The following is a 20,622-nucleotide window of genomic DNA, read 5'->3' on the forward strand; positions in this document are numbered from 1 at the left end:
ATACTGTAGAGATACAGAATGACAAATGGGATACCCAGACACCTGAAGAAATTAAGGCGAATTAGTATCAAACAGACAAGTAAATCTGTGATGACAATGCAAAACAACTATGTCAGAATCTGGTGCTCAGAGAATAATCTAAGGTTCTCTCTCCTATACATTAGCAATCTAGAATTTCAAAGTCCAGAGGATGGTTTGGGAAAAAAAGGGGCTTTAGCAAATCAGAGAAACTCCATAAAGGAGGTCAGGGCAAAATGAATCAAGTAGGAAAGCATTAGCCTCTCAGAAGCTCGGTCATGAGTCTTCTATGAGTCAAAGTAAGTGTCAGCCCAAGCCACACCTTACGCACAAATCAGAAAAGCATTGGGGCATAAAACCTCTCAGAGTCCATTAAGCTAGCAATGTCTCAAGGAAGGAGAGAATTGATAATGGTAACTACAAAGAATCTGCACAGGGGTTATTCAGCATCCATAAAAGAAATCTGCAAAGAGAACTGTTCCAAAGTCCTAGGGGAACAGTATATCATAACATGAAAAGTCGATTGAGCGACACCCCCTCGATCACATTATCAGGGGTTGCATTGTAAACCAGGAATCTTCATCTTGCAGACTGCAACTCTGCTGATTTGTCCCACACTGGACATGGGAACGGCATCTTCCATTCATACACATGCAGATGGCAACTTTTAGACAATAGTTCATTCAGTTAGCACTCTGTTTTTTTTGTGTACCTTCGTCAAAGTCAATTTCTCAGGCTCCTGTTCCCCCTATCTCTAGTACAGTAATGCATCTGTTCTAAACTAACAATGCATGTCAATACCTGCAAGAAATGTCAAGTTAGCAGAAAGATTAAATCATCTTATGAATCATGGTGAAATACAGGCCTACTTTGGACAAGTTAAACATTTAGGGCCAGATGTACGACCCCATTTTGCATCCGCAAATGGGTTTGCGACCCATTTGCGCATGCAAAATGTGAATGGGCTATGTACAATTCCTAAATAGCGAGTAGCAATTTATTTGCAACTCGCTATTTAGGAATTGCGAGTCGCTATTAGGAAGGAGCGTTCCCTTCCTAATAGCGACTGCAACCCCATGTATGAATGTTTTGCTACCGCAATTGCAGTCGCAAACTCTCACAAATTACCACCCTCTTCAAGAGGGTGGTAATGCAGTCGCAAATTTAACCCCTTCCACTTTGTGACTGTCTCTAATATTATTTTTTAAGGCCAGGCAGTGGTCCCAGGGACCACTACCTGCCCTTATAAAAATGAAACAAAAACGTTTTATTTTTATTTTTTAAGGAAAACGGGCTGCATAAAAAAAGAAATAATACTTTATTGAAAGGCAATCGCAGACATGGAGGTCTGCTGAGCTCATCATCTGAGACCATCATCCCTGGGAAGGCCAGCCATTCCCAATGGGGTGGCAAATTGCGACAGGCTCATTAATATTCATGAGCCTCCCAATTTGCGACCCCATTGGGTGTTTGTGACATATAAAGGGTGGGCAATATTTTGCGCTGCACCAACTTCCTTTTTGCAGTTCTTGGTTAATTATTTGGTGATGTAGGTATTGGCATGTCTACTCCCCTGGGAGGAGGAGCGCAAGAATAGCTCATCTTGAGAGGGAGAGCAAAGTTGTTACTTGCAACTTTGCATTCTTCTCTTGTTTTGTCTCCCTTCTTTCCCTCTTCCTTTTTTTTGCTTAGCCTTGTTTGTCTTTGTACTTATTCAGAGGAATTTTTATTTAAAATTTTAGGTTGATTGCTTAATTGGGTTTTGTAGCACTGAATTTAGAAAGAACCTTTAAAATACTGCTAAACTGAAATAACATGCTTAATGTGCATTTAGTGCAGCATGAAATTATATTATAGCCTTATAGCCCGCCGTAGAGGGCTATACCGGCTATTAAAGGCCCTCTCCAGCATTAAAGGCCCGAGCCGAAGCAGTCCTGCCAAGTATCACGCATCAAGTGTGACACTCACACATTTCAAAGCGTTGTTCCGCATCACCGCATTGAAATGCAATGTCACGCATTATTAATGCTACTCAAACTCCTGCTGACTTGTGTGCAGGCTCTGCTCCCCGGGCACTGCACTGCACAGACTCGCTTGCCAGCAGAGCCGGCTCAGATAGTTATACTGTTAAATCTGTCTCTCTGGCTCTGAGAGTCAGTGAGGTGCTGCAATGTTACAATCTGCAACTGCCTTGGCTTTAATTCCCAGTCCTGGCGCCGCGCGCCAGAGGCGCAGCTGTCAACCACTGAAGACACACACTCGGACTCACTCATTGTCGAAGTCTGAACCTGGGCGGGCCTGCCCTCACCCAGCTCAGCAGAGGTTGCTACTGGCTGCTGTGGCGCCGTGGGGGGGGATTATTAATCGGATGTGACCTCATCCGGCTGCCTGCACAGGAAGTGAGGTCCCTGGTAGTTAAAAGTGGAGGGGGACCCGAGAGAGACAGTCAGTGAGTCGAGTGCTTGCTGCCTCATCCTGCGCATAAAATTAAATATTATTACTGCACGACCTCCGACGTGGTTGGCAGGGACTAGACCGTAATGGCAGCATCATCCGTCGACTCGCCTGCAGTGACTCACTGTGACTGTTATTACATTCCCAGCAATGGGCCCGCGCATCAGGCATCGTGATCCTGAGAGGCAAAAGTTAGCACAGAAACACGAAAAGAATGATCAGTGGTCCACTGCAGGTCTCAGGTTTATTCCCCTCATTACTGAATATATGATCATAAGAGGCATGCTTTCCTGAATTAAATAGAAAAAAATGTGTTCCGTGGATATTTAAAGACGTTTTAATTCAGGAAATACTGAATAGCTGGACGGGTGTTAAATGTATTTATCGGCAGCGAGGGGCTCTTCGCACACTTTAAAAGTACGGAGGCTGCCGGCGTCACATGTATAGAAATACAGCAGTTGCATATTAATTTCAAGTAAGTGTGTGCCTAGGGCTATATAAGGCGCTCTGATACTCATAGGGTCTTGTGACAGTGCGCGCTATAGAAGGCAGCAAAGTTAAATAAACAAGTAACTTGGAGAGAACCTAATGCTAAACTTAAACACCATGAGGTCTGCTGCACTAAATAGCCCAATGCCTGGCTGCTGACAACTGAAAACCTAAAATTGGTGCTAACAGCCAGAGGTCTTGTGCATGCAGAGTCTGAGCAATGGGGTTTGATGCCAAATCTGAGGCAAGCTGCACACAGAATTTAAGGCCTGGGTGCATTGTATGTAGTTTGAAGATTGCTACACACAGACATCCATCTGCATGTAGGCCGAGTCTGAGAGATGAGGACTGAAGAATACTATCTAAGAAGGTCTGCTGCTCACAGCTATACCATGCACACAGACACAAGCCGCCTGCATGCATACAGCATCTTCCACAGCTACAGTATGCACACAGACGCAAGCCTCCTGCATGCATATAGCATCGTACACAGCTACACTGTGCACACAGACGCAAGCCTCCCACACGCAAACAGCATCAAACGGCTGCAGACTCTGTGTGTGCCCACAGCCATACACAGAATGAACCTGTAGTCTATAATACACAGACAGTAATGCCTGCTGCCAAAACGCAGCACGATAACAGCTAAACAGTTTGATGCCTTGTGCAGACAGGGCAGAGACCTGATGCCTGCATTGTTCAGAGTCAGGCATAGATCAAGAGCACATCAAACTCAGGTCACTAGTCTTTCTGAAAAGTTGTGTCACTCGTTCAATTTACTTTTAGAGGAGTGCGTGGGTGTACATTTTTGATATATATATATATATGTATATATATGTTTCTCATTCCTAGATTGCTTGATTTTGCTTGCAAGAAAGTGTCACTCAAAGTCGTTGAATGTCACTCATAATTACACTGAAATTATGAAAATGTCAGACTTAGCAATCTAAAACCTTGGCAGCTATGCAGAAGGCGAGGGCCTTTAACAAGGGAGAGGGACTTTAATAGCCGGTATAGCCCAGCTACAAAGGGCTATAAGGCTATTAGAACATTCTGCCACCAGAGGGCAGAATGTTCTAACAAAAAAAAAAACAAAGCCTTATGGGAACGTGAGGGGATTGGAATCCCCTCAGGCTCCCTGAAGCCTTTGTCCACAGCCAGAGCTGTGAACAAAGAAACATTGGAATGTTGGAGCTCCAGGCTTATACCAGCCATTATAAGTCCGGAGCACTCCATTGTTTTCAATGGAGCTCCCAACAACATTCCAATGTTCTAAATACTATTAAAATGACCACGGATGTTCTACATTGACAGAAGTAAATAGGCACCTTTAATTTAGTGGAAAATGCTGCAGTATTTAGGTTTTCTGCCTTTTGTTTTTGGACTATTCAATTGTCTGTCTGCAAATTAATGCACATAAATTGCATTTATTTAGATTGCAACTCTTCAATTGTGAAATCCCCCTCAAGGCATTTAGAGTCCACATGCCACAAGTGAAGGCGCATAATGGCTCCAAGCAATTAAACATGGTCTACAGTACCATCTACTACATATTACACAGATAGTGAAAGTCATCAAAGAGTTCCATGATCCCCTAACTCAATAAGGCAGAAGGCCAAGTTCTTTTATTAGATCCTAGACCTCCGAGGTGGTCTGTAATATTCTTAATACATAATGCAGGGAGTATTTTATTCCTTATAATATTTGATAACACATTTGCCCTAGTCTCTACCCTTTTTTTGAATCTTTGGTATTGCCTAGTATACACATGAGGTGAACCCTCAATAAGCCAAAAGTGCTAGATTGCAGATAGATGAAGAGCAAGCTTTGTTCATTTTGGAAACAACTCCGCACTCATTGTTGCCGTTCTTGCAGAGATACCATCCTTCAGAAGCCATCGATAGGCGAGCCCGCCCTTCTCAAATGTGTTTGTTATATTATTGGGTGTTTTCCAGCAGCACTGAACCATAGGTAGTTGAATGGACTGCTCTGACATCAATTCCCCTTAAACTGTATACATATTTTACGTGATTGAATATAATACAAACTCCTAATGCTACCTGTTTCAAAACGTCGTTGTTCTTTAACTTTGCAAAGAAAGGGAAGTGAGTCAGCCCTCCATTGAAGCAGCGCTGTTGCTGCTGTGACAAATAAATTGCTCCGCGGCCCCTAAAGGAATGATCCATCACTGACTTCTGATGCCGGTGGTCAGAACCTGTGACTTCCAGAGTGATTCAGTCCTCCCGCTGGAGGCACCTATGATATAAAGTGGGTTTTATGTGGTTCTCCCTGTGGGTTGATGTGTTATTGGTAGAAGTGTCACGTTCACGTTGGACGTAGCAAGTATGGAGTGGAAAGATAAATCAAGGATGCCTAATGGAGGCCAGCTCTGGGGCAACAAGCAGAGGACGCTGGTTTGTTGTCCCCTGAAGTTTATGAATTGCAGCAGCAAGTGCACGCGCCATCTTGAACTATAGTCTACAGCTGTACGGAGACAGTATCACAATACTCGTTTTTTTGCAAAAAAAGGTTTCCTGTTCAGCTGTGCACTTGTTGGATAATCGTGCAAGCACACCCTTACTCTCTGCCGAGGGTGTTGACAGCTCTAAATTGAAACACAACACAACAGAAATGAGGGATTATATAGAGACATCTGCAGTCACATTTTTAGTCGGTGACTTTCCCAGAGAAAAAGCAAGGATACAGAAAAGGAAATGATGATCAAAATCAGTAGAGGGTAGAGCCAAACCCCACCATTCCTCCATATGTCCATGCAAGCAATAGCCTTCTATTCAATCATACCCGTAATGAGACTGGGCACGTAATGATGTAAAATTACGACAAAATTATCCAAATTATGTGAAATGCATTGCAAATTAATATTTTAGAGCTATATTTTTCCTTCGAGTGAGAACAGATTACCATTGTCTTGATTTGACTTAAATATTCTGGTTGTACTTGTTAAACATGGTCATTTTTTATAATTTATAATATATTTATAATAAAAATTAAATATTGTCGTGAAAATGTACAGCGCTCTGATTCCTCGGTCTTGCCAGCGCTATATAAAACTCTTACATAAATAAATAAATATATGCTGTAAAAAATAGTGCCTGAAAAACTAAAAGCACCATGATCAGCCTCTTGCATTCTGTTGTTCCTGTGCTTTTGCAATAACTTTTTCCAGCGAATGGTGCGTAATTATATGATGTCGCATAATGGCGTAATTTTAAGAATTTTGCCTAACAAGCGTAACATGAAATTTCTGAAATCAAGCAAATTACAGGAGTGCAATTTTAATTTAGCCCAGCTCTAAATGTAAGCAGTCAGCTGTGGTCATCTTCTCTGCACATTCATTACTAAATTGAGATTTTGATGACCTCACAGAGTACATCATTTGCTTAATCTCAGAAATCCAACATTCCATTTGGGTTCACATGTGAACTGTACTGAGGAAGGAGGGTCACTTTGGGGCAATTCACATTGACAATCAAGATCATATTTTCAGATTTTGAAAAGTCAGGCCATTTCTGCTCTGGGCTCTACATCATAATATCTCACTGGTGACCATCTGCTCTGTGTGATTAAAGGCATGACGTCAGACATATTCAAAAGATCAGGGCTTCAGGTAGGGCTAGTCTGTCAAGTCTCAGATCCAGCAGTAATTAAAAACCGACTATGAAGCCATTCTTTTACGGGCCCCTCATTCATGTCTTTAACTTCATAGACACTGATCAGTTTCTTGAAAATGACTTAAAAACTGTTAAGGTAATGAAAATCAGCCGAGCAGTCCTTCACATTTCATGTACTCTTGCATTCGCCAAGAGTATTTACTTTCTGCAGGTGATTTGTTTTTGTTGTATTTTTTTTATGTAACACATGACTCTTGTTTAGTGCATTCTATGAACTGAGTGGCCTCTAGGTATCTGGTTGAGTGCTGGTGTTCATGACGTAGCATAACTGAGATCTTTGAGGGTGAGGCTAAGGTCATGCATGTTTCTCACAGGGTCTGTCACAAAGCTTTTCGGGTTACATGCTAATCCAGTCGGTGGCCTCTCTGCAGAGTGAGGGTCACTTATGTGCCAATTGTAATTACTATTTTTTGTGAAATTGTGCATAGGAGGTATGCCCTGCTATTGAAACATTGACAACAACAAAATAAGCGAAAAACTATGTTTACATGTAAAAAAGTATTTACATTTAAAAAAGAGAGATGGAGGGAGGAGTGAGAGAGAGAGAGAGGGAGAGGGAGAGAGAGAGAGAAAGAGAGATAGAGAGAGCAATAGAGAGAGAGCATTAGCGAGAGACGGAGAGAACAAGAGAGAGATTTAGAGAGAGCGAGAGAGAGCGAGAGAGAGATAGAGAGATAGAAAGAGTGAGGGAGAGCAAGAGCGATAGAGAGAGAGAGAGCAAGAGAAAGAGAGAGAGATAGAGAGAGCAATAGAGAGATAGGGAGAGCGGGAGAGAGAGCATTAGCAAAAGATAGAGAGAACAAGAGAGAGATGTAGAGAGAGATAGAGAGAGCGAGCAAGAGCGATAGAGAGAGAACAATAGAGAGATATAGAGAGAGCAAGAGAGAGAGAGCAATAGAGAGAGAGAGAGATAGAGAGAGAAAGAGAGAGAGCATTAGCGAGAGATAGAGAGAGCGAGAAAGAGAGATAGAGAGAGAGCGAGAGAGAGCAAGAGAGAGAGAGAGAACGAGAGAGAGATAGAGAGAGCAATAGAGAGAGATAGAGTGAGAGAGAGCAAGAGCGATAGAGAGAGAGAGAGAACAAGAGAGAGATTTATATTTGAGAGAGAGATTGAGAGAGAGCAACAGAGAGCGAGAGTGATAGAGAGAGAGAGAGAACGAGAGAGAGATTGAGAGAGAGAGAGAGAGGGAGAGATAGAGAGAGAGAGAGAGAGACAGATAGAGAGAGCGAGTCAGAGATTTTGTTAAGAAACAGAGAAAAAGCATGGTGAATGAGGTTCATGAAAGAAAGTACATGAACAAGAGGGTGAAAATGATGTGTGAAAAACAAAGATGGAAGATCTCAGAAACATGAAGAGAAAAAGGTGTGTCTAACACAATCAAAAATTGCAGAGCACAGGGGTGTGAAGGGGAGAACGGGAGTGATTAAGATACTTCGTACAACACTACTCCTTATGGAAACCATAGTATTGTTTATGTGTCAGAAACATTTTCAATTTTAATTGTTCAAAAAATCTCATTTTTGTTATCCCTTTAACTGATACTGAAAATAAAGCCAATTAGGCTAACCAGTTTTCGACATATGCTAGTTGTATGATATGTCTGTACACAATAACACTCTACGCCACTCTACAACCCTACTCCACTCTATGATTGCTCTATGCAGGTCCCTCTATGTCAATCCATGTCACTTTACTCCACCCTATTCTATGACACTACTCAACTGTAATCCACTCTGCCACTCTACACCACTGGACTCGGCCACTCCACTCCATTCTACTCGACAACACTCTACTCTATGCCATTCCACTCTTGTACACGACTCCGCTCTGTGCCACTCCACTCTACGACAATCTATTCCACTCTAAGCCACTCTACACAACGAATCCTATACCACTCCACTCTGCTCTGCAACACTCCATGACACTTCACCCTACAACACTTTACTCCACTCTGACACTTCACTCCACTCTGCGCCACTCAACTCTACTCCACTCTACACCCTTCCACTCTACTCCCTCCGTGATACTCCACTTTACACCACTCTAAGCCACTCCACACCACTCCATAACACTCCACTGTACTCCACATTACGACACTCCCCTCCTCGCCATTCTCCTTTACCAGATTAACTTTTAGCCATGCTGAAGAGCAACCACGTAAGTGTACAACATGGCTAAAATACATTGGCAAAGCCAATAGCTCTTGCATTGGCGAGATCTATTGGCTTTGCCAATGCTTATTTTAACAATGGTTACAGGACTGGGGCATAGAAAAAGACCTGTAAAAGGATTATACTCTTATTACTGTGCTTACAATCTTGTAAGCATATTAAAAACACTACCTTCATCTTTATGCCATGCATTAGGGAAACATCCTTTACCACACAATCAATACTATGATGTGCCTTTACATCGCAGTCAGTACTCTGACTGCGATGTTACCATGGGTTCCTTTGCCACACTAGTCATTACAATGACTTGCTTTAGGGGATGCAATGTTGGACTGGTGTTAAGTCCAACACCTTCCCTAGTGATACACTAACTGGAGATGGAATAGTAATTTATACTGTTCTAAAGTTCGGCTCCCCCTGAGGCAAGTCGTTGTAAGGACTGGCATGGTAAAGGAACGTGTGATAGAGTCGTAGTCCGGGTACTGACTGTGGTGTAAAGGCATACGTGGTAAAGGCATGCGGGGTCCGTCATACAACCGATGCTGTAGGCAGTAGTTGGTTTGACAGTGCGCAACACAATACTCCACCTTAGGAGTTAAGGACATTTATATTTAAAAACGCATTTATGGTCTTAAAGGGCAACCCTGCGATCTAAGGTTTTACATTTGTTAAATGTCTCACTGCCCTCTGGGATCTGGCGTCTTGAAAAAGCACAGACATCTGTTGCTGGTCCTGTATCAGACCAAAAGACATTATTGGATTGGAGACCCTCTGTAGGCCTACCAACCTTTGTTGGTGTCTCACTATTTCTTAACCCCTCCCATGCTGCTGACGAACCCCAGCCCTCACGCCCCGCGGTGGGCGTGTGCTGATGACGGCTGGGGTTCGTCACGGTCCCGCCCTGTTCATTTGTTAACAGCACACGGGGGAAATCGCGGCCGCATCGAAGGGGTTAAAGAAACGGAGACTATTTGAGCATGGCAAATATAAAAATGTTCTCAGGCATACCTCAAAGTATCGAACATCGTCTATATCTGACTCCAGTATCTCACTGGAACTGCCTCTTCTTCATGGGTTTGGTATCCGAGGGAACCAGGTCCCATTGGATCAATATGTTGTGCCTGTACACAATTTCCTCACATGGAAATTCCATTTCTAACCTCATTCGACATATGCTTATGAGCTGATAGCACTGAAGTTGTCATGGGTGAGTAAAGATTCCTGATGCATTAGTCATCAAAATGGTAAATCATGTGACTCACTTCCTCAGCTTGAACTTTTTGCATGTTCTTAGATACTGATTTACTGCTTGGCAGTAGAAGGTACTTTAGGATTCCTGTGTCAAAAATGATTGAGTGTTATTGGTCCACAAGCTAGCCTATCGGAAGACCAGGAGTAATTGGAAGTTCTACCTAAATACCTATAAGAATCTTTCCAAATCGTTTTGAGGTAGGAAATAGGGTTTTCGATTTCAGAAGTGTATTACCAAAAAGTATCGGAAAATATCTATGTTCACACATTTAGTTAATAGTCCTGTAATCCTCATGGGTTAATTTCTGTAAAGTTACATAGACTCTGTTCAAATTTGATAGTCCTAACTTTAATACACTGTATGGTTTTCGAGACATTCTGCCTGTGTCTTAGATTGTTTTAAGATTAACAAACAGTTCCAGTATTACGGATAATTCCAAAAAGCCAAAGCTGTTTTAATCGAATTTTCTTACCGTTTGGTTACATCTGACAAGTCTGTGCAACAATATTGAGCCTGCACTAAAATTTAGAACCCTCATTTTCACACCGAATACTTAACTGAGATGCTGTAACTGAGTTGATGTTTTTTAATGTGTGAAAAATTATGTTTACAGTGCATATGAGAACCTGAGAAATTGGCTGCTCACAATTTCAGCTGCATAATTTGTTCGTGTTTGCTGGAACAAGAGCAAGATAACAATCCCTCTTCGAAAGTGGAAAAACTCTGGGGAATCAGTTGTCACAGATTCCGCACACATATACAAAAACAGGTCTTGCTGATTTTTTTGTTTGTTGCTAAAATACCAGTATACTGAGAAGGAAGATAGGAGGTGGTGACGCCTCTGCCGTTCTCAGGGGGATCAGGTCTCTGGTATTTTTAAGCACAACAAGATCACTTTCCTAGCTCTCATGTCTATGAGGATCTCCAGGACTTAGAGATGCAAGAACATTTATATAATTTTATATAGCATTGACTTATTCTATTTCTGATGACGTGCTGGGGGGTCTTGGGAGATCCCACTGCAGCCTTTTAATTGACCTTTCGGTAAGGATCCAGAGAATTCCTGGGGCAGTATTACACTAAGGGCGCATTTTCATTACTTGTACAGGGCGCACCTTTGAACCCCTTGGATGCGCGTGAAATTTTCCTGCAGAGCAGTACAATTTCACGCGTGTGCAATTCGGGCGTCTCCCGGCCATCCGACGCACACGCCACCTGTTGCGTCGGACGGCAGGGAGCCGTCCGACGCATCCAAAGGGTTAAAAGATGTGCCCAGCGCAAACAATGAAAATGCGCCATATTACCATACATGTGCATCCTACATTACTGTGAAAAACAGAGCGGCTGCTTTGAAGCCCCTCAGTGTTTTCACAGTGGAGGAGGCACCCGCCTGCACTTATAAGGGGATTAGAGATCCCATTGCACGTGGGTGCAAGCAGTAACTGCACCCGCCTGCAAGGTGATGTCTCCCCTTTTCCCCCTCCAAACGGATGCTTTCAGGGGGGCGTATCAGTGCATCTCCTGAGAGCTTCTTTGCCTTTGCGTCCGCGTCTTTAATATGTTATAATAAATGGGTGTAACCCGAAAAGTCACTGGGACCCAGGTAGCTATAGGTACAGAAAGAGGAGGTCCCAGGATAGATGCAATTAGTATAGTAGGGAATTGAAAAAAAATGGAAACAATAAACTAAAGTAGGAAGTACATTTGTTATTTAATCACAAAGAACTGCATGTGAAATTAGCGCACGTAGCATAAATGCACAGATCAACATGTCATAGTGCCCAATGTAAGAGGGGAAGGGGGGAGAAGAAGGGAGTGAGGGTAGATGTGGTAAATAGTATTGCACAAATAAAATATCTACAGTACAAGTCACAAATACTCCTTTGCATAAATATTCTGAGACTGGCTAAGGTTGCGCCAGGCACAAGAAAAGCGCATAAATGGCACTGTATTTAATCACAATCATGCTTCCAAGTTGGAAAGCCAACCTATTCCTACTTATGTATGGGGTCGAAACGTCGACAACTGGATCCCTCATCAGTTTCCTGCCCTAGCTACAAATAAATTGGCTTTCTTACTTGGAAGCATGATTGTGATTAAATACAGTGCCATTTATGCGCTTTTCTTGTGCCTGGCGCAACCTTAGCCAGTCTCAGAATAATTATGCAAAGGAGTATTTGTGACTTGTACTGTAGATATTTTATTTGTGCAATACTGTTTACCACGTCTACCCTCACTCCCTTCTTCTCCCCCCTTCCCCTCTTACCTTGCGCACTATGAAATGTTGATCTGTGCATTAATGCTACGTGCGCTAATTTCACATGCAGTACTTTGTGATTAAATAAAAAATGTACTTCCTACTTTAGTTTATTGTTTCCATTTTTTTTAATTCCCTACTATACTAATTGCATCTATCCTGGGACCTCCTCTTTCTGTACCGCGTCTGTAATATGGCGTGGGTGCAGAGGCAAAGGGATTCCTTCATTTGCATTGGGCATGCTCCCATGCAAATGAGGGAACGCCCCCTGAAGATATAGCTGGTGCTTTATGTGTTCCAACGCTATTGGTGTTACAAAAGGGGCCGCACAGGCATCTGGGGCCCCTTCTGTAATACCAAACAGTGTCGGACAATGCATATTGACATTGGTGAGGCAGGTGGGGAATATAGGAGGAAGCATGGGGGAGAGGGGCAGCAAGGGGGGAGAAAAAAGAAAAGAAAAAGAAAGCTTACCTCATGGTACTTCTGACGCCTCGTGCCTTGGAGATCTTCTGGTTCCTGGTCCCAGCAGAAACTGGGACTGCAGCAGACTCCCCCATCCAATCCCTTTGCTGCTCTCAGGCTGCATGAGAGAAGCGCGGTGATTGGCCTGAGTGGGCTGCTTCAACACTCTGCACAGGAAAGGGAGTCTGTGCTGTTTCTCCAACCTGGCTGCACAATACAGCCAGGTTGGAGAAACCTAACTGCACATGTCTGTTTGGCCGGCTAAATAGACATACACAGTTAGTAGTGCACATCACTCTTCCTCCCTCCCATGGCCCAGCCCCGCTCAGCCAGCAGCCGAAAAAAAAGATATAATTTTATTTTTAGACTGCTGCCTGAGCCAGTGGGGCAACACTCCTTTGCCATTGCGAGGGAGCCACCGCTTATACCATTGTGCCTCAGTGGCACGCAAAGTGGGTGCAAAAGCCTGTTTCGTCCCTGGGGCATTTTGCATAATACGGCCTCAGGACTCAAAAGACATATTAATCCAGTATATTGTTTTCTTCTACAACTCAATGTATTCCAGAGCTTTAGTTAGGTTTGTTTAACAGAAGTGTATCACCAAACAATTCCCATCTTGTACTGAGATAATTACTCAAATTCCCAGGCTGTATCAGAGAGTAGTGGATGACACTGACACAGTCATTTATGATAGCTATGAAAGTTTTTCATTTAGGAAAGGCAGTTACACTGAACAAGTTCCACTCGTATGTCCTGTGAGGCGGAGCAGATAAATAGAGTAATTGGACTAAAGTTCAATAGCTGATTGGGCTGAAGATTCAATTTCTGAAATTAGTAGTATTATGCTTTTGTCAATGCGCTCATGGGAGATCTGTTTACAAAATGGCATAGAGGCACAGAACCATCCTTTGCAGGTTTACTTTAATCCACAATGCCAAAGTAGTTATGTGAACATATAACTGCGATATTGTCTTCTGGATTACCTGACTGCACCCTATGCGACATGGCACCAAGCAAATGTGGAATGTCTTTGCGGCCCGCTAAATGCCACTGCACACGCATGGGCTATTAGGAGGTCGAGCTGTCCACTGCTTGTGAGCTACATAACAATTGACATATAAATAGTGTGTCCCACAAGAGGCCTTTTGGGGAGGAGGGACTAGGCCTCATGGACATTAATCCCTCTGAAGGAAGGTGTACACACTCCACCTGCCCCTTGGGTAAAAGCAGGGTAGTAGCTGGATTGAAAAACTCACTGGTGGGTGGAAACCGCCAGCTTGTCACTCAGACCTCCGCTGTCCCCAGTACAAGGATGAGGGCATGCCTGCAGCGCAGACTAGTGCATTTGTTATTGTAATATGGCCTGCATAGATAAGCACCATGCACAGAGGGAGTTCATGTAGGGCTAAATGTTGCGTCGTGACCCAGGTGAGCCATTGGTCTAGTTAGAAACACACATATCTTCCACAGGGGTTAGGGAAGGACTCCTACCTTTAGGATAATACATATAAAGATGCATTAAGGGCAAAAGGCAGAGCATGCTAGAGGGGACTCCAGCTTTGTCACTTGCCCAGGAAATGTCTACATTTCTTCCCGCAAGGAAGATTGAAGTAGGCACCCGGTATACTAGTTGACAAAGAGATTTCTCTGAAGATGTCCAAGGGATGATCACGTTAAAAGGGATCTGGGACAAGCATTACCTATCCTGTTTTTTTAGCCACTGTAGAGTAGCTTGACTATATACAGAGATGATTCTGAACCTCAGGAGCGTGTTATCTTGCGGACACAGATCAGTAGTCAGACAGGAGAGGATGGGGGTGAAAATAGTGTATATGAGGCAGGCAGTGTTTGAAGCCTTTAACATCTGCAATCACAGTCTCGCCCCTGCCCGGATCACTTGTGCCAATTGGGAAAACAGAACTTTGGGCTCAGAAACTATGGACGCACCACACTTGAGAGAAGCACTCTGAACCTCACCGTTGTGCTCTTGTTGCTCTGTGAATTGAATCCTGAAGATTCCCATTGGTTGAATCATCCTCCGGTGATTGTGCACTAACAGATAAGACAAACCTGTATTTTTTAAAGGGATATATGTTTGATTGCTTGCACCAGGAAATGTGTGGTTAGGTTATCCGAAAAAAGAGAGAGACAGAGTGAGAGAATGTGAGTGAGTGAGTGAGAGTGAGTATCTGAGAGAAAATGTCAGTGAGATTTACTGTCTGGGAGTGAATGTCTGACAGTGAATGTGTGTGAGTGTGTGTGTGTGTGTGTAGGTCTGTATAGTGGAACACTTTGATGGCTGCTGCTTCTACAATGCAGCTTTCAAGCATGAATAAAAGTGAATTCATAACTCAAAACACTAAAAAGAAGTCTTGAAAACTGTATAAACAGCAGCGACAGGTGCAGGTAATCGTGGGGTGGGGCAGACGTGGTGAGGGGAGATGTCTACAGACGACGAAATGGGGCATAATAAATAAATAACTCCTATTGCGCCGGCTGTCGGCATCCCCCCCAACACCCCGGCTCACCGCCCTTACCTGCACCAGCCGCTGCTGTGTATAGGCATGTCAATATAATTTTATTATACAACGTATCAAAATGAACTTCATGATGCGGGGAGGGAGTTTAGAGTACAACGTTGTCATTATCTTTGATGGTCAATGATTTCGTTTTCTAAGTGTTCCTAAACTGTGTTCCCAAGCCACAAAGGGAGTCGTTTCTTACCTGGGCAGTAGCAGCGCAGGACTCCGGGCTGTATTAAAGAGGCAGGCACTGAGATTTGGTCAAACAGACAGCTGTAGTTGTTACCCGCTTCCTGCCAGGGCCCTGTGATCAGGACCTTAACTCCACCCTACAGGGAAAGAAGAGAGGGAACATGATCACCAACATTGCTCTTTCTACCCCTGTTATTGCAAACACCTTTGTTCAGAGATCTGAAAATACTCATCTCGATGCTTCTTGTAACTAGGGTGATCACCTGACACCAGGTAATCATGGACACTGGCTGCCATACCACACTTCCCAATAAAAATCATTGTTTGCAGGGGTGTCATCCTAATTCGTTCAATGGGATCCAACATGCCAACAATACTCAAAATGCATAAGACATTACAGAGACGTTCAGCATTGAATTCAGTGTCTGCAATGAACTGGCGGGTGGCGGTCACCCTACTAGCAATCCTATTATTGCAAACACTTTTTAATAGCTGGAAATTGTCCCACCTTACGATTTCTCCACTCATGTTATCAAATTGTATGATATAGCTCCGTGAAACCCATATTGGTTAATTCCACACTATAGAAGGCAAAGATTGTAGATGTTTTTGGAGATATAAATGCGCCCCTCATATTGTCACAGAGGTGAGCCACAAAAAAAGTTACTTTGCACACCCCCAGTAATTTATCCTGGACTTCACTCCAGTAAAATATGATTGTTTCCGTAGCCAACGATTTCAGACTGATCTCATTACAAATATTTTAGAAAGTAAAAGCCCCAAGACCACCTGTGATGAAAGCTTAACCAAGTATCCTTCAAAGCTGATTAATTTCTGTTTTCAAAAAATTCAGAGAAATTGTTTTGTGGTTGTAAACCGATAGTATTATTATAATAAATCAAAGGGGGATTATAAATAAATTATTTTACCTCACCATCCTATGATTGCAGCTATGGCTGGACCTCCGCTTGTAACAGTTCAGGCATCAGTTGTGACTCCGTCCTGATTATCGTTCTGGAAGCTACTCTTACTCAAGAACCAGATTCTGGGCTGGCCCCACACAGGCGTCCTCAAGTGCTCCTGACACTCAGACACATGCTACAGAGCCCGTACACATTCAGGGCCACATGAATCATGCATTGTACAGGTCGCAAACAGTCCGAGTCATAGAATCGGGCCGTTTGCGACAAGTAAAATGCTGTTTGGTATGTACGAATTCCAATTTGCGATGCGGTAACATGTTACCGAATCGCAATTTGGATTTGAGAATACATACTTACTTGGTATGAAGAAAGGGTGAGCTTAGGGCATCCCTTCCTAATGCTGAATCGCAGCAGTATGTAGGAATGTTTTGCAAGTGAAAAATGGTTGCAAAACATTTGCTTTTTGCCACCTACTTCAAGCAGGTGGTAATCCATTTGAAAACAGGAAGGAGTACCCAAGGGACCCCTTCCCCTTTGTGACTGCTCTTAAAAATTAAATTTTTAAGAGCAGGCAATGGTCTCATGGACCACTGCCTGCTCTTAAAATATTAAAAGAAAACTTTTTATTTTTATTTTTTAAGTGTAACCCATTTTCCTTTAAGGATCACAGGCTGCATTTAAAAGAAAAGGTTGCTTTATTTAAAAGCAATCAAAGACATGATGGTCTGCTGACCCCAGCAGGCCACCCTCACTGTGATGTTAGCGATTCCTAATGGGTCGTAAAATTGCGACCTGCCTCATTAATATTAATGAGGTAGGTCGATTTACGACCCATTAGGAAACGCTATATGAAATTTGTGCAGTTTCATACATTCACATAGCGATTACTTAATTGCGATTTGCAGAGAATCGCAATTAGGTAATTGCTATTTGAAATAATGTTACATGTGGCCCTGAGTGTGCGTGCTTTGCCTGGAACCTGCCAGTCCACACCTTCAATTGTCTCACTTCAAAGACAATTAGCAACTCGATTTGTCAGAGATGTGACATGGCCGGGAGCAGGTGTCTGACGTCAGCATCAGCCCAGATGGATATGACCGGTTGTATGACATTACAACGCATGCTAATACATCGCATGCCATTACTTCGCGGTTTTTACAACGCAAGTCATTGTAATGACTTGCGTTGATGGGCGCTGGACTTAGGAGTACTATTCCAACTCCAGTCTACATACAGTAGGGAAGGTGTTGGATAGTAAATTATACTATTCCTTGTCCTAGAGCGCCATCCAGCGCAAGTCGTTGTAACGACTCGCGTTCTAAAAACTGCGATGTAATGGCATCGCGATGTAACAACCGCGTTGAATCTTCAGCAGACTCAGCACTCCAGCAGGGGAAATAAAAGATACGCTCTGTGTGTGCCATCTCAAATGGGCCAAGAGATGGAAATAGTGTAGTGTTTCATTTTCTCTGTTATGTATTTAAGGTGTTAGCCTGGTTGAGTGTGATTATGGAGGATAAAAAACTTGAACAACATTTTCTGCAGAATCTTTCCTCATTTGTCTGTTTCCTCAAATGTGGCTAAACGTCTGACATTCCCAAGATATCAAACTCATCCAGTGAATGCTGCAGCAGTAGATACATTCCATACACTACTGTTTTTTTTCAAGATTCCACCTCTGGCTGTAAAACGACATAGATGATTATCAAAAATATCATAAAGGAAAGGACATGTACTGCCTTGAGTGGCCTGGCATACTGTGTAAATAAGTGACGAGTTAAGTAACTGTGAGGGATCAACATTTGCTTCTCTTGAGGGCGCTGTGGCATAGGGGCTGCCCAGTGAAAGCAGCTTTAGAAACAGGTTTATCTTTGAAAATGTTAATAATAAGGACTGGTCCTAAAATGTTTAATCCTGCCTTCTGGGCAGTAGCCCACTACGATCAATGCTCAGTCCACCCCTGACATCATTCAATCAACCCTGGTGTCATGTAGAAGGAGGCAGTGTCCACACAGCAGTGGGCAAAGGCGGGCAGAAAACGGGAAACCTCTCGACAGTATAGGGTTGGAGATGAACCCAGCTACCATCAGTCACTTCCAGGCTGCGCAGGAGAATAAATAAGGTAAACGTGACCGGAGATAGTAAACAAACTGATCTATCAGAGCAAGCAAAGTGTCACGCTCATTAAAAGTGCTTGATATGTTGTTGAAAGACGAACAATTTTTTTGAGGTGAGGATAGTGACGTGTTTTCAGTGAGTGAGAGACAAGTCCAGATAAATGTTGAGAGAAAAAAATTCGAACTAAGCAGATTGTCGCATGTTGGGCAATTGTCGCATATTGTGCAAGCAAGTGACCTTTGCTGCAGCATGGTATTTGCTGACAATTTCGGAGCAATCTGAGATCCAATGACAGAGAGTTTGCAGCTGAAGATGTGCTTTTATTTCTTGTGTTGTTTAATGCTGCAATATGTACAAATGCCAACACCCACGCCACACAAGTAGTTGAATAATTTTAATTAGGACTAAGGGCCACGTGATATTTACTGGTCGAAATCAGCAACTACTATTTTTCAGAACAATACATTATTTTTGAACCAGCCTATTTATTAATGCATGAGTTCATAACATTCAGATTTGGAGAGGGCTGCAATCCGACCTACTTCATAACTATTCATACCGTAGTTTGCAAATTAGGAATCACATTGGAGTTCCTCACAGGAATTCTTTTATTAAAGTGGACTTTTTTGTTTTAAATGCAGTTTGTTTTCCTTAGTTATGGGAATATGTTTAAAAATAAAAGTTTACTTTTTTCAAAGTTTGTTTGAGATTGGCAGTGGTTTGATGGACTATTGCCTATTAGCCAAACTTTTTATTAACATTCACATTGCGAATTAGTTGACACCAGTGCTTAATCTGAGCTGATGTTTGCTGGTGGGGCCCACAGAAACTCCTGTTTGGAGACTGGTGCTTACTTTTTACTCATTAGGCTTAAGCCCAGTTCAAGAGAGGGAAGAACACAAACAGGGAAAAGGGGGAGGAAGAGAAAGATGGAAAAACAGTCAGAAATGGCAAAGACAAGGATGCACAAGAATCTGCAAAAGCGAAATAAGGGAGAAGGGAGTGCCTGTTAGTGGAAAAATTAGGCAAGAGGGGGAATCCAAATTATGCATCCTTGGTATTCGGAAATCCTGACATTCTTCAGTGTTGTCTGTGGGCTTTGAGAAAATCTTTGGGCACCTCACTTATCCTTTTACCAAATTGACCGCTGATTACCACCCCAACTTGGGAGTCAGTAACTCTTCAATGCTTTAAGACTACTATTTTGGTACTAAACCATTGATCCAAATGCATAGGAATACCTGTATGGAATGCACACATACAACAGGCAAAAAATCCATGCCTTATACATTTCTAAACCCATTTTATGAGTCAGAAAAGAGTTACCGACTCCAAAAATGGGTTTGGCACATTGCATAAAAAGCATTTTTCCGCTTGCAAACTCCGAATTTCAGCATTTACGACCACAATAATGTTTTGTACATTTGACCCTAGATGCTGAAAAAGTGCCTTGTAAGACTTCTCAGATTCTAATCCAGTGTTTAATTTGAGCCGGTGGTATCCGGTGCTCAGCACCAGCACTTAATTATTAACACCGGCGCTTTTCATGAGCACCAGTTAAGGACACATTTATTTATGCACGGGGAGATCAAGTGATTTGCTCAGAATCACAGGATATTGAGCTGACGCTGAGATTCGAACCTGGGGGCATATTATCAAGGGGGTTTAGCGGAGATAAAATTATCTCCCTATTACCTAGCTGTCGCTAACACCAGTTAGTGACAGCTAGTAGGAGATAGCGACCATCTTGGGCCCCGCTTTGCATGTCAGTGAAATTTATCACTAATGACATGCAAAGTGGCCGTGCCAAGATGTTAGCGTCTGGAAACAGTCGCTAACATCGCTATCTCCTATTACCAACTCCTATTACCAACTTTTGGAGATATTCGCGCTAAGCGCGAATATCTCCAAAAGCTAACACCTGTCCCTGAGCAGTTCTTAGCCATGTTATCCAATGGTAGGTGGATAACATGGCTAAGAGCATTAGCTCGGTAATGCATGAATATCACTGACTTTTCAGCGATATTCATGCATTTTGGCCGATTTTTATCGCTTAGGAGATAAACCT

General features: G+C 42.8%; 1 protein-coding gene across 1 annotated transcript in view; it reads right to left on the reverse strand.

The window, feature by feature from the left end:
- CAMTA1 (calmodulin binding transcription activator 1) overlaps positions 1-20,622 on the reverse strand; it is a 3,172,802-nt gene that overhangs the window by 447,545 nt on the left and 2,704,635 nt on the right. The window contains exon 9 of the mRNA XM_078642975.1: positions 15,524-15,650. Within this exon, the coding sequence (XP_078499101.1) occupies positions 15,524-15,650 (127 nt within the window). The remainder of the gene's footprint in view (positions 1-15,523; positions 15,651-20,622) is intronic.

The sequence above is a fragment of the Lissotriton helveticus genome, chromosome 5_1 (genome assembly GCF_964261635.1).
Source record: "Lissotriton helveticus chromosome 5_1, aLisHel1.1, whole genome shotgun sequence".
Taxonomy (NCBI): domain Eukaryota; kingdom Metazoa; phylum Chordata; class Amphibia; order Caudata; family Salamandridae; genus Lissotriton; species Lissotriton helveticus.